The sequence below is a fragment of the Apis dorsata genome, unplaced genomic scaffold (assembly GCF_000469605.1).
Source record: "Apis dorsata unplaced genomic scaffold, Apis dorsata 1.3 scaffold_249, whole genome shotgun sequence".
Lineage (NCBI taxonomy): Eukaryota > Metazoa > Arthropoda > Insecta > Hymenoptera > Apidae > Apis > Apis dorsata.
Genome location: NW_006263528.1, coordinates 70716 through 85613, shown reverse-complemented (window position 1 = coordinate 85613; position 14898 = coordinate 70716). Strand labels below are relative to the sequence as shown.

General features: G+C 20.4%; 4 protein-coding genes across 7 annotated transcripts in view; 1 reads left to right on the top strand and 3 right to left on the bottom strand.

Annotated features, from left to right (window-relative positions):
* Window positions 1-16: 16 nt before the first annotated feature.
* On the bottom strand, window positions 17-883 carry LOC102671616 (cytochrome c oxidase assembly protein COX16 homolog, mitochondrial). Its single transcript, XM_006616049.2, has 3 exons — window positions 705-883; window positions 538-646; window positions 17-140 (listed from the first exon to the last, which is right to left on the bottom strand). The coding sequence occupies exons 1-3, from the start codon at window positions 803-805 to the stop codon at window positions 66-68; spliced, it is 285 nt and encodes a 94-aa protein (XP_006616112.1). The 5' UTR covers window positions 806-883; the 3' UTR covers window positions 17-65.
* A 521-nt stretch (window positions 884-1404) lies between these two features.
* LOC102671752 (U6 snRNA-associated Sm-like protein LSm1) lies at window positions 1405-2626 on the top strand. Of its 2 annotated transcripts, XM_006616050.2 has the most exons (4): window positions 1405-1468; window positions 1548-1664; window positions 2016-2200; window positions 2276-2626. In XM_006616050.2, the coding sequence occupies exons 2-4, from the start codon at window positions 1619-1621 to the stop codon at window positions 2447-2449; spliced, it is 405 nt and encodes a 134-aa protein (XP_006616113.1). In that variant the 5' UTR covers window positions 1405-1468; window positions 1548-1618; the 3' UTR covers window positions 2450-2626. The 2 variants fall into 2 exon arrangements, with proteins under 2 accessions (XP_006616113.1, XP_031366510.1); XM_031510650.1 differs by lacking the exon at window positions 1405-1468 and having other exon boundaries at window positions 1641-1722.
* A 1108-nt stretch (window positions 2627-3734) lies between these two features.
* Window positions 3735-8005, bottom strand: LOC102671889 (rho GTPase-activating protein 24-like). The gene is made up of 7 exons (XM_006616051.1): window positions 7541-8005; window positions 7255-7424; window positions 6955-7164; window positions 6515-6891; window positions 6060-6416; window positions 5156-5920; window positions 3735-4981 (listed from the first exon to the last, which is right to left on the bottom strand). Exons 1-7 carry the CDS (start codon window positions 7675-7677, stop codon window positions 4214-4216), a joined length of 2784 nt encoding a protein of 927 aa, XP_006616114.1. The 5' UTR covers window positions 7678-8005; the 3' UTR covers window positions 3735-4213.
* A 1306-nt stretch (window positions 8006-9311) lies between these two features.
* Window positions 9312-14898, bottom strand: part of LOC102672014 (vesicular glutamate transporter 2) — a 6562-nt gene continuing 975 nt past the window's right edge. Inside the window, exons 1-10 of one of the 3 annotated variants that reach the window (XM_031510653.1) lie at window positions 12846-12894; window positions 12383-12438; window positions 11952-12135; window positions 11216-11449; window positions 10719-11021; window positions 10411-10534; window positions 10197-10330; window positions 9900-10042; window positions 9580-9700; window positions 9312-9504 (exon numbers count right to left, since the gene is read on the bottom strand). In XM_031510653.1, the coding sequence (XP_031366513.1) occupies window positions 9325-9504; window positions 9580-9700; window positions 9900-10042; window positions 10197-10330; window positions 10411-10534; window positions 10719-11021; window positions 11216-11449; window positions 11952-12135; window positions 12383-12438; window positions 12846-12854 (1488 nt within the window). In that variant the 5' untranslated portion in view covers window positions 12855-12894 and the 3' untranslated portion in view covers window positions 9312-9324. Of the gene's footprint in view, window positions 9505-9579; window positions 9701-9899; window positions 10043-10196; window positions 10331-10410; window positions 10535-10718; window positions 11022-11215; window positions 11450-11951; window positions 12136-12382; window positions 12450-12845; window positions 12895-14898 lie in introns of those variants that run through there. The other 2 variants (XM_006616052.2, XM_006616053.2) reach the window with 2 other exon arrangements.

Sequence of the window (14898 nt, the reverse complement as noted above, 5' to 3'; positions counted from 1 at the left end):
TAATATAAATATACTATATTATATATATATTTTTTTTTCTAAAATGAAAATTTTTTTTTTAAATCTTAATTGTTTGGACTATTTGGTTCCTCCCATGGTCGTGGTATACGAACATTTTTCCAATTATCAATATCCAAAGTCTATAATAATATTAAATTAAACATTATTATACTTTATAATTAATTTAATGTATTGATATAATTGCAATATTTTGTTCAATAACAATAATAATATTATTTTTATAAATAAAAGAATAAGATGTATTATCATGCATTTTCATTCAATAATACATAATACACGTTAATAAATCTTGTTTATCTTGTTATCTTAATTTTCTCTCATTGTTATTATTATTATGCATTTTAATATTTTTATTATTAATTTTTTGTTAATAATATTTAAAATAATTTTTACTCTTTAAAAAAATAAACTATATTCTTGAATACTCAATATTTATTTTAATATAATTTAGTATACATATTATTTGATATATATATTTTAATTTAATAAATGTTTTTTAATTAAAATCTCACTTACTTTTATTTTCTCATATTCCTCTTCAAGAGTACAAGATTTTTTCATTTCAATACCTTTTTTTTTTATTTCCATTTTGAAATCCTGTGATATAACTTTTGGATATTTATATCTAGAAAAATTGGAATAAATTTTTAAAATATTATATTATTAAATATTAAAATACATACTTTAATTTTGTAAATTCTTGAATGAAGAATGAACCACCTATAACAAGTATCATAAATGGTAAAAACTGCCGAAATAATTTGGTTTCATGAAATCGTTTCATTATAGGTTATGTATATGCTGTCACAAAATTTGAATAATGAAATGATAAATTACAATTTCTAATATATTAAAATTGTATATTATAATTTTAATTTTAATTGATATATCAAATATTTCTTATTAATATTATTGTTACATCATAAATAATATTCATATAAATTTATGATCTAAAATAATATAAATGTTTGCTTATATGTACATAATTTTATGCGTATTTTTTTTATATTCATTATTTATAATGATTTACTAAATTAATAAATATATATTATGATTAACATATTTTGAAGTAATGATATTATTATATTTAAGGAGTATGTAATATAAATATTAATGTTAATTAAATTATATATTTATTTCATGCTCATTTTTATTTATTTTTATATATATATTTTGATTTTTGTATATTAATCTAATAATTTATTTATACAATTTAATTGCAAAAAAAATTAAAAATAATATAATAATATTTTGACAATTTATGACAATTATATTTTTTGCTTAGTTTTTCGATGATTCAAATTGATTTTATTTGACCAATAAAAAATCAGCGAAATATATCGATTTATATGGATCTTTTAAGTGAGAAATGTGAAAATAATAATGATTATAATTTTATTATCTTCACTTTATATAGTTAAATAAATTTACTAATATTATTCATTCGGTAATTAAAAGTTAAAATAATTCAAATGATTATTGACTCTAAAAAAACAAAATGATTTTAGTTTTAAATTTCACTACAGGTTAAGCTGACGTATAAGGTTTTAATTTTAATTTGAAAAATATTTCTGTCAGAAATATAAGAAATTTCAAAATGAACATTTTACCAGGAACGGCATCTCTGCTTGAAGAACTTGACAGTACGTATTTATGTTATCTAAATAACATTATAAATATTTCATTTGTTAGGTTATACCGGTATGTTATTATATTTTTACATTTAATCTTATTAAGTGCAATTTTTATAAAATATATAGTATAAAATTTATATAACTGTACTCTATATAAAAAAATTTAATATAATATAAATAGACATTAACTTTTATTATTATAAAACTATATTATTTAAACTGTTCTCAAAATTATATTTATATTTTTAAAATTTTTCATAAATTTCTAAATTTTCAGTAAAACTTAACATTTTGTTTATTTTAATATTTATTTTGATAAAAATTATTTTCATTGAAATATTGTATATAATTCTTGTTTAGAAAAACTTATGGTTTTACTAAGAGATGGCAGAACATTAATTGGATATCTCAGAAGTGTTGATCAATTTGCTAATATTGTGCTCCATCGTACAATTGAAAGAATTCATGTTGGCAAAGAATATGGAGATATCCCAAGAGGCATTTTTATTGTCAGAGGAGAAAATGTTGTTCTTTTGGGGGAAATAGTAATATCTTATATATAAAATTATATTATTTAAAAAAAAATTTTTTTTAGTAAAACATTATGATTATTATTATAGGACAGAGACAAAGAAAGGGATTTACCATTAACTGAAGTATCTGTTGATGATATCTTAGATGCACAAAGACGAGAACAAGAATTAAAACAAGATCAAAAGAGATTAATAAATAAAACTTTGAAGGAACGAGGTTTATCATATATTCCAGATATGGGTCATGATGATATGTTCTGACCCATATCGACATCATTAACTACTAATACTTTGTCATCCACGTCTTCACATAATTCTGAAATGTGTGATTCATGTTATACATCACTATCTTTCTGATAATATTTAGTGATGATAATTTGTAAAATGTAACTATATTACATAATTGTGAAGATAAAAATAGTTATTAATTATGCCCAATAATTTCTTTATAAAACTATATTAGTACAATTGAAGTTTGACTTAAGCTATCAATAATATAAAAATTTATATAATTTACTTTTATTATATTAATCCTGTATTTATAATGTAGAAAATGTATGGACTATAATTGTATCATACTTTTAAAGATCTTTAAATTTCTGCTATATATAAATATTATATTTAAATGAAAATATTATAATTGATATATAGTCTTTATTGACTATATTAAATACATAAGTAAATATATTGATTATATTCACAGATTATATATTTCACTAATAATCATATATTTTTCTATGATCAGTTTTAAATGCTTTGTTTTATATAAAGAATTCTTGTTTGAATAATTTCTTTGTACTTCGAATTAAAAATAAAGATGAACAATTTGATTAAAAATTTGATTGAACATAAAAGATATCATGTGTAAATGTTACTTATGTATTAAATATTTAATAAATGTATAAAATATATTTTGTTAAAAATATATAAGATCATTTCATGATTTAAAATATTTTATTTAGAAAATCTAATATATTATATAAGATTTAATTCAAATAGTACATATTCATGATAAATAATTTAATATTATCATTCTTTGACAATTATAGTTTTTTGTCTCCTTGTTTATATAATATTAATTATAATATTGTTTGAATGATACTGAACTTATTTAGGTTTTTTACAATATTATATTGTATTTTGCTTTTACATATAAAATATAAAGATATGTTATATATTTAAATATATTAATGAAATGTACGATTTTTAAGTTATTGTATCTTCCTTTTCATTAAGTCTATTATAGACTTAATAAAATTAAATTATTATAATATTATTAAATTAATATTATTAAATTAAATTAATATTATTATAATATTATTATTAATATATAATATTTTTCATAAAAATCATAAAAAATGAATATGTATATATATTCATATTAAAAAAAAATGTTCTTTGTATTATTTACAAAATCACATAAATATATTACAATATATTTTAACTTTTTTTTTTTTGATTCCATATTGTTAAATAATGCACTTAAACTTATAAAATGAAATGAATGTATTTATAATCATTGCATTTAATATGAACTCATTAATTAATTTTTTTAATATGAATTTATTAACTAATTTTAAATATAATTACAATATTTTTGTTTATGCAAAAAAAGTTTATTCATATAATGAATAATTATAAATTAACAAAATATATGTAATATAATAATGTATAAATTTTTTAGAGCATTAAATATTACATCTTAGTACAAATTATTTACTATATAAATATTACGAATTCAAGTATATTACATATTTATCAATCTATTTTTATTATAAAAGCACAAAAGTAATGGAAATCCCCAAAAATCAATGACAATATATTTTAAAATTTTGTTTTAAAAACACAATTGAATAAACCTATCAATATTATAGATTTTTATGTTCATTTGTCTGTCTAAAATAAAAATTATTAAAATAAGTGTATATAAAAATATACAAGTGAACATATAAACTTAAACATATAAAACTTTTATATGTTTAAATATTATTTTAATTTTTGGGATATATTGTGATTATTTCACAATCAAAATGAAGTTTCTTGAAATGTGTCTTTTATTTTTACCAAATTTAATGTTGATTCACTTAATTGCTTATGCCTGAAACCTTGTTCTTTTTGATGTATATTTTTTGATGTTTTAAATTCCATTATTGATCTTTTAGAATCATTACGTTGTAAACTAGTTGCTCGTTTTCTTGGTGAGCTTGCCATTTCATCATTTTTTTCCAACGAATTGTTCGCACTATTCGTACTTCCAGATACGATACCAGAAGTATCAGATTCTGGTTGATTTCCATTTAAGCAACATAATAAGCTTTCAGAAAGACCATCTTCATTTAAAATGTTTAAATCAGATTCTGATTGTTCGAAGTCTCCTGTACGCGATGAAAAACTGAGATCAACAGGACTAGCAGTTAATACACTTCTAGACAACAAATATTCTCTAAATGTGCTTGTTATAGACATAGTACTTTGTTGTTTGATTGCATAACAATCATCAGTAATCGATGTAACAAATTTTTGTTTTTCTGTTGTACTTTTGTTTAAGTTTTCTTTATTTTCCAAGTCAATAATTTCATTATATATAATTTCACTGTTTGTATTATTGAGTTTTTGAGATTCTTCTAGAATTGAAGTATAATTCATTGAACTAATAATATCAATATTTGATCTGTGTATGTTATTGGACACATTATATTGATTCCAACTGTTATTAACAGAAGCAAGATTACATAAATTTGATCCAGAAATCATCATTACTGGTTTTCTTGAACGTGGTGTCATCATTGTTTCCTGTAATCAATATAAAAAATTACTAATTCAAATTTATAATTATACATTACAAACTATAAATAAATATCTAATTATTAAATAATAATAAAAATAAATAAAATATATTACAAAATATATTTTATACAATAATAGATGCAATAATAGAAGAAATAATATTATGCATAAAATGCATACCTGCATAGCTTTTGTCATTTTAGTAGCACTTTGTGTAATTGGACTCATGCTCTTATCATTATTAGTAATAGGAGTTAATATATAATCGTTAGTAACTAAGCTTTTACGTAATAAATTTGATGGTGTTGATGTATGCGCAACATACACATTCCAAAGTCTGTTCTTTACAACAGGAGATAAATGGACACATGCACTATCAATTTGAGATTCCAATTTTGAATGTTCCATTACTTTCTTATTGTCTTCAATATAATTTGTAATGGATGTTATGTTTCCATGAATGGTTTTTTGTGCTGTAATTATAGGTTCTGAATTCTGTCTAAATAATTCACTTTTACTAGTTTCATACAAAGTACTTTGGGAAGAATACATATCTGGTGGTTCACTAAGTTGTCTAGATATTCTAATAGTATTAATTGCAGTATTATTATCTTCAAATTCCTTGCTATTAAAATCTTGTAAAGATATATTTGTATTACTTGGTTTTGAATTTATAGATTCATATGATCCTTTATTTGATTTATGTACAGGCCAATTATGATATTGATCATTCATTTGTTCCTTTATATTTATAAATTTCATTAGTACAGCCTTTCTTTTGTCTTTATAACTTTTTAATGTAGAAGTATTAAGACTACCAGTGCTATTACTAATATGTTTAGTGTGAAGAAAATTATCATTATTTGTATCATAATTTTCCATACTAAGTTCATCATCTGATTTACTAAATAAAACTTTTGTTTGAAGTAATGACTTTTCTAAATTCTGTATAATAACAAACATGCATATAAAATACATTAATTATAGATTGTTATAAATATTTATTATGCATTATAAAATTAATATGCTGTTATGAAATAAACAAATATTGATTATAAAAAATATTATGTTGTATATATCTTACCGATGATAATATATTTTCTTCACTATTAGATCTAGTAATATTGCAACCTATATTAATATCAAACTTTTTATGCCCCAAAATCTTTTTCTGAAATATATGTTTTTTAATTGAATCTCCAAGACTCTTAGTTCGAAAGTACTTAACTTGTCTTGGTGTTCCTTGACCATTTTCCTTATTAAATTGTTTTACAAGTCTGCGTTTTTTAGCTGATTCTGGCATAGCTTGTATATGAGCATAAAGTTGTGCTAATGCTGCTTGAGTATCTTGTGTAGAATTTGCTTTTGCTGTTAATTTATGATCCACAAAACTGAAAACTGTATGTGCTGTACCTGTTGTATCTTGTATAGATTCATTTAACTGTAATAATAAATAATTATTTAATTAAACTATATATATATAACAATTGTTTTAATTAAATTTAAGATATTATTAAAGATTTAGATAAAAAAACTTACATCTGTATTTTTAGGACTAAGTAATTTTCTTTCTTGTTCTACCCAATATGCTCTAATATCTGTAGCTAATTTTGGTGGAATTTCAAATAATTCATTTTCTTTTCTAATCATAAAAGCAACTAAACATGATAAATTTTGAGAATTAATATGTAAAGCTTCTGGTGATAATTTTCTTGGACACATTAAATGTGGAGTAAAAAGAGTAGCAAGAGTATCACAATTCATTTTATTATTAGATTCAAAACTAGCTGTTTTATTAAGAAGATTCAAAATATATTTAAGTAAAACTCTATTTATAGATGGTAGAAGCAATAAAAGTAATTGCAAAGATCTTAATAATCTAGCATCATTCCCACTTACATCAGAACTACACAATTCTAAAATCAAGAATAATAAATTTTAAAATAACATAATTAAAATTAATTTAGTTAATTCCTTACCAGCAATTTGACAATGTGCAGGATAATGTAAATCTGATAACAATGGTTCTGGTAAATCAGCCAAAAACCCTTTTAATACTGATGCACAATCATGTACACTATATCGACCATCATTAAGGTTTAATGGACTACCTTGGTATAGTGCAATTTTTAAATCTTGTTGTCTTGTTAATTTACCAGTACGTCGAAATATACCTTCTTGAATAATATCTTTAAATTTCATTTAGATATGAAAATAAAAAAAAATAATTATTTAAATTTTATAATATAAATTTTTATAATAAATAAATTTTTACTTACTTTGTTCTTTAGATAAATATTCTATTAACTGTTTCACTTGATTTATTCCATCTTCAGATAAACTAGCACCTTCAATTCCTTTTTGTAAATTAATTGTCGATTTAGGTTTTTTTGAAAAACTTAAGAGACCCCATTTTTTTAATTTCGTCTTTTCATTGATGCAGTCACTACTATAATATAATTAATTTTACAATTTATAAAATATATTTTATTTTGACAAACAACATACAACTTATAATATCAATGTTTAAATTCAAATTTAAATAATTTAAATAAATCATCTTACTCTTCGGTATTAAGGTCTAATTCAAAAGATAAATGCATTTTGACGAGAGTGTGAAATTGTTCTGGATTGACTTTTCGCATTCTAAAAGCCAATTTACCATCCACACCATCGTTAAAATCTTCCATTGTTAATTCCATAATAATGATAATTTAAACACGTTCTGACATCTTTGAATTATTATATACACATTCGTTACCGTTTCGTTAACGGCGGTTACTTTCATTCTGAATGATTTCTGTTTTGATGTAAAATATTTATGCACCCATTATAAATTATCTTTTATAAAATAATTGAGAAATAATGTGAGAAATAAAACATAATGCATTAATATTTTCATTCATTCGTAGTTTTCTTAAATACGTATTCAACCAGTACTCAATTATCCGGATTTATACAAAGTAATAACGGTTTTATAGTAACACAATACCAAATCTTATTCTTAGCACCATCTGGTGGTGATATTACACAAAATGTGTAACATAAAAAAAGATGAACAATTTAATTAATTAATTTGGATTTCTAAAAATTTTTTTATATTTTTAAATTATGATGTATAAAAAAGTAGTCATTTTAAATAATTAAATAAAGAAAACAAAAAAGATTAATAAGAAATTGATATCATTTTTTGAACACATGAATTTGTAAAATAAATATAAACAAGAAAAGCAAATGAATAAGGATAGACATAGGATAGAAATATTGAAATCAACGCCATCTTCACAATATCGTAAATGAAACACAGAAAAAAGGATAGAAAATAGTAGAAGAAGGATAAAAATAGGATAAGAATTGACTGGCAATGCCATCTGTCGAGTACCAAAGATATCTTTTTTTTAAAATAAAATAAAATAAAACTTAAAAGATGGCATTGATCCTCAATTTTTATTCTATATCTTATTTTAAAAAAAAAAATCTTTAACATTTAAGAGATGTCGCTGTTATTCAATTCTTAATCTATCTTCCTCTCATTGTTTTCTGTCCTTTTTTTCTATGTTTTATTTATGATACCTTGAAGATGATACTGATTTTTATATTTTTACTTTCTGTCTTTCTTATTTAAGCTATTTGCTTTCCTTGTCCATATTTATTCTTGGTTCATGATCACAAAGAATGGCACGTCTGTTAAATATATCTTTTATTATTTTTTTTAAATTTACATTATATTTAAAATAATTATAAAATAATAATGTATAATTTTGTAAAAAATAATTTTGTAAAAAATATAGATATTGCATTCTTAATTTAAAATGTATAATAATTTTTTAAAATACTTCGATATATAATATGAATATTTTAATACGAAACGAAGTTATATTATCACTCATAATACAACTCATAATATTCATGAATATTCATAATATTTATAAATAGTTATATTTATAATATAAATAGTTTTTATAATATTTCAATATACATATTGAAATATTATAAAAATATAGGACGCTAGTAATTAAATTTTAAAAAAGAATTTATATTTTTATATATTTATGTTTTATTTTCAAAATATATAATATAAATAATAAATATATAAATATTCCTGAAAAAACATGATAAAATGTCAAAATGTTTATTAAAATAGTTTATTTTGTAATACTTTATATATATTTTATATATACATATATTTGATAAAATATTTTGTGTTCATAAAGATTTAAAATTTAAAAATTTAGATAAAAAAATAATTTGTAACATGTATATACAATAAAAATATAAATATAGTCAAATATTAAATGATTTGTATGTATCATAAATACTGATGTAATTATTAATAAAATTTTTTTATACTATAAATTATCTATTTCCATTGCTGGATTATCATAAGATCTCTTTGATTCTATGTTTTCCTTTTCATTTTCTTGTGCCCATTTTTGTTTTTCACCAGATGCATATAAACCATATATTATAGCTCCTATTAAATAAATTGCACCAGCAATGATAAAAACTATTCTCCATTCTTCAGGACTCTGTAAAAAAATTTCTTTATTATTAAAGTTTTTACTTTAGTTGAAGATAAATATTTTATTATAATTAAAACTCACTTTGTTTTGAACAATATATCCAGTAATAATAGGACTTACAACTCCAGGTAATGTGGCAAAAGTATTTCCTATTCCCATAAGCACACTTGCATGCTTAGGAGCAATATCTAAATGATTTACTCTGTATAATAAAACAATAAAAACAATTTATAGAATGATTATGTATAAAAAATTTTTTTTTCTTTTTTAATAATAATATTTATATTTTATATAATATTTTTTTATATTATAAATATAGTATTAAATAATAGTATTTTTTCTTATGCTTATTTATTTTTCTTCTATATTTATATTTTTATATGAAATTTAAAAAAAATTACCCAAAACCAGACCATGCAAAGCCACCAAGACCAACAGCTATAGTGATAGAAATAACAACTCCTGCTGTTGTTGAAATAAAACCTGTACAGGTCATAAATATAGTTTGAAATAAAAAAGCTCCGCAATTGAATAATTTACGCACCTAAAACATAAGTATGATAATATTTTCTTTCATTATATAAAAAATAAAATTGAACAAAATTTGAAAACAATAAACTAATATGATCACTTTAGAATATTTTTAATATTAACAAGAAAAAAAGAAAAGTTTTAAAATTTATAACATTTATAACGACCTGCGTAGTCGTTAAAATTTTTTTCATTCTTAAATAATCTGCTAAATGCCCAGAAAATTGAACAACAAAAGTCATAGCTAAATATGGTAATGCAGATAAAAATCCAGTTTTATCCAATTTGAAATCAAGTACATCTAAAAATAAATTATTTAAATGTAATTTATATCGTTGAATATGCTTACTTAACTAATCATTTTATTAAATATCAATTAACCATTCATAAATGTTGGTAACTGAGTAAGCATAGTATAGAAACCCCAATTTTCGCTAAAATGAGCTACGATAATTGCCCAAACTGGTGGAGATGTAAGCATAGCTTTCCATGGATGTTTAATTTTCTATGAAAGAGTTATAAAAATTATTGGTAATAATTTATAAAAGCGAAAAACTAAAAAAACAATATAATTATATAATTTTAAAAAAAAAAATTATTTAAATTTTTTAATTCTTCATAATAAATAAAATTGATAATAAAAATAAAAATTAATAATATTGTAATTAGTTTTTTTTTTTAACATTTACTTCTTCTTTTAAATTTCCAAGACTATTTTTAATATATTCAAGTTCAGTTTTTGAAATAGATTTATCGTCCTCTGGTCTATCCTTGATGACTATCCACCAATAAAAAAACCAAATAAGACCAGCTCCTCCAAAACCATAAAAAACAGAAGGCCAACCAAGATATTCAGTCATCAATCCGGCAACTGGCATAGCAAATACAGTTCCAAAAAAACTTCCAGAGAATGTAATGGTTGCTAATTTTGATCTTTCCAATGGCGGTGCCCATTGTGCCCATATTGCATGTATACAAGGATATGTTACACCCTGAATTCAAATTATTACCTTCTATGATATATTGTACCTATTTTATAACATATTAAATATACATATCTTTAAAAGAAATTTCATAATTCTAATTCTATTTCATTCTATTTCATTCTAATTTTTTTAAAATAATAATTATAGATTTATTTATTAAATAAAATAATTTAAATAATTAAAAATTAAATATCGTCTACCTCACAAATTCCTTCTATAATTCGCAAAGCGAGCAAAATGTAAACGCTCACTTTAACTAAAGGTGGTGTGATAATTGTAAGAAAAGCAGTAATTGCAATTCCAAAACCAAAAACTTTTTTTCCGCCAATACGTGTGCTAAGCAATCCTCCAAGTAATTGAGTACTTATATATCCATAGAAAAAGGAACTTAAAACTAGTCCTTGTGTTTTTGAATCCCAGTCAAATTCTTTTTCCTGTAAATGCATTTTAAAATTAAAATTTATTATCTATTATAGTATATTTCTTTTTTTTAAGCTTCCAAAAATTTATGATGAATCGTAAATATTGAAAAATCGTAAATAAATAATTTATTGAATATAACACATAGAAAATATGATAACACAGCATTAAAAGATAAGAGATAAGAGAAATTTTTCATTTTAATTGCATTAATATATTACTATTAATCCATTAACTTACTGAATTTATGATGATAACAATGTTAAAATTTGTTATCAAATTTTTGTTAATTTATTTATCTTTATTTTTATAATATTCCCAATATGATGTAAATATTAAGTAACATAATTTTGATAAAATTTGAAATTTAAAATTTTTATATTGTAAGCAAAATAAAATAATTATAATAAATTATATATATATATATCTTATAATTATAATAAAAACAAAAAAAATTTATAAGAAATAATAACAAAAATTTGATCTTAAACCAATTAAAATTTAATTCAAACTTACAAAATATTCATTTCCATTTTCATCAATTTTGCGAACCTCCGCAGTCATCGCAACAATGGCTACACTTAAATTTACTCGAAGAATATAAGATGTAAAACATCCGAGAAATGTTAATATTGCGACTACATATCTTCTTTTTTTCCAAAATTTCCAGGAAGATACAAGTTCATCTTCGTATTTAACGCTAAAAGATTATCAATATTATAAATATTAATATCTCGCATTAAATAAATATAATTTCTATAATTTTTAAACAATAAAAAATTTTCTTAAATAAAAAAATATTTTTTAAATTAATTATTATTATTTAAATATGAAACATTATGCATTAATGTATTAAATTTATACATTTGAATTCTTTGAATAAACAAAGATAAACAAAAACAATTCATCAATTTTATTGCAATGGGATAATTAGTTGCAATACTCACGTTCCATAGTCAGTATCTTTGCCAGACTCAATCGATTTTTTTCTCTCCATCGTTTCCTGAAAGATTACTGATTTTAAATGAAATTCAGAGAAATCTAATAAATTATGACAAAGTTATAAAAGAATTATGATACATATCTCTATTTACATGCTTACAAACCAGATAAAATCTTAAAAAATATGTAATATGTGTTTCCAATTATATCAAGGTTAAGATAAGATTTTTTTTAATAATATTGTTCATATTAGAAAAATTTATTATGAATGTAATAATTAATTTTTAATTTTTCAATTTATTAATACAAACTTATATAATAAATAATAGACTTAAAGTAATGCATAGATAGAATTAAAGTAATACATATAATTATATGTATAATTATATAAATTTTAGCTATTAAAAATATCGAAAAAAAGATTACTATTATCAATGACCTATATATTTGCATTACGTATGTACTTACAAATAGCATACTTCGAAAGTAGAAAGTTCCGCACTAAGCAGACAATATACAAAGAAAACGATGCAAATCAATTTATGTTATTTCATTAAAAATATAATAATAATAAAAAAAAACAAATGTTTAAATTTTAAATGAAATAACAAGAATCATAATAAATAATATTTTTGTTTATTCAAAACTAAAAACGAATTATTATTAGAAAATAACAATCATTTTATCATTTATAATTTTAAATTCATTTTTCCTTTTCATTTGCACAAAAGACAATAAAATAGAAACCATATTGCAGTGTCGTGCATATTAATTGAAAATATCGTAATAAATTCAAATTATTTTAACAATTATAATTCAAACAATTATTGTATTTTTATATTTTATGATACCTCATTTGAATATAGAAAATTAATTTTTCAAGTACACTGATATCTGTAAATATTTTATTGATATATTCACAAAGTTTTTATTTTATATAGCAAATATTACTGACAATCTATTACGCAAAGCAACAGTTGTGATAACATATATATATTTGCGTCAATATAATCAAATTTAACAATTAAGTAATTTTTAACATTTTGTCATATTTGAGGTAGATATATTCTTTAAAACATATTATATTATACATGTTTATATATTTTATTACAAACCTGCATGTAAATTATTACATTTGAAGAATTCAAGAATATATCCATTATTTTTTTTTTGTTTAAAATAATACTAGATACCAAATTATAAAAACATGTATTCATAATTCAAATTAAAGTTTTATTATTAAATGAAAAAATGAAAATTGTTTTGCAAATTGATATAAGTAAAATTTACAACTATTTTAAATACATTTTCTAATTTTATGTGATTAAAAAATAATTGATATAATTATATTTTTTTTTATTAATACATATTTAAAATCGATAATAATATACATTAATATTATTGTAATTTTATTTAATTTTATTTTGATTTATGCACAAGTTATTCATAAATGATAAATTGAAAATTCAAAAATATCAATGAAATGTAATTGTGATCTAATCATGATATGAACGATAGGATTATACTTGTATCTGTAGATTATTGATCGTACTTCATTTCTACATTCACTTTCATTTCCTACATTCTATTTCAAAACTTTATAAAAAAATTATTAAATATGTGTTTATATAAAATTTATCGATAACAAGAAATAATTGAATATTCATTATTGGATTTAATCTTCATTTAAATTATATATATATATTTATATTATAAGTGATTGAAATCTTATATGTAATCTTATAAATATAAACAAATGTCAATAAAAAAATTTTATTGTATGATGTAAAACTTTATCTTTATTTTTTAAAAAAAGTATTTTGCTCGATCAAAATATTGATTCGATGAATGATTTTATTACGTTAGATAAAATTAATTTAGTGTATTACCGGAGTTCAATTAGATTACTGGAATTGATTATGGATTATAAATTTAAAATTCCTCTTATACAATTAGAATATTTCACAAATTATAAAGAAATTCATTAAATTTAAGTGATATTACTAAATGATAAATAATAAAAATAGAAATAAATAAATCTTATTAAAATATTTGAAATTTTAAAATTTTATAAGAAAATTTGATAGATGAATTAAATTATAACATTATTGTATTATAAACTAATGTTCCTTAAATCATAATTGTTATAATTAATATTTTATTATAAATATATTTCCATATTGTATATCATATGTTTTCTAAGTAATTTAGAGAATCTCAATATCACGAGGAGCAAAAGAAATTTCATGAATTATAAACTAAAATGAGTCATATTGCATATCTACATGTCAAGTCGTAATATCGTAGTTAATGAATTATGCATTGTAGTATGGTAACTCATAAAAATGATTTTTATTAGACAATTTAAATATAAATATAGATATTCATAACATTAAAATTTAAGTATTTTAATATAGTAATATATTTTTTGTTATTCAAATATAAAATATATAATAATTTTTTTTATTATATAAAATATACATTGGAATTTTCTAAAATAATTCATTAAATCATTCGATAT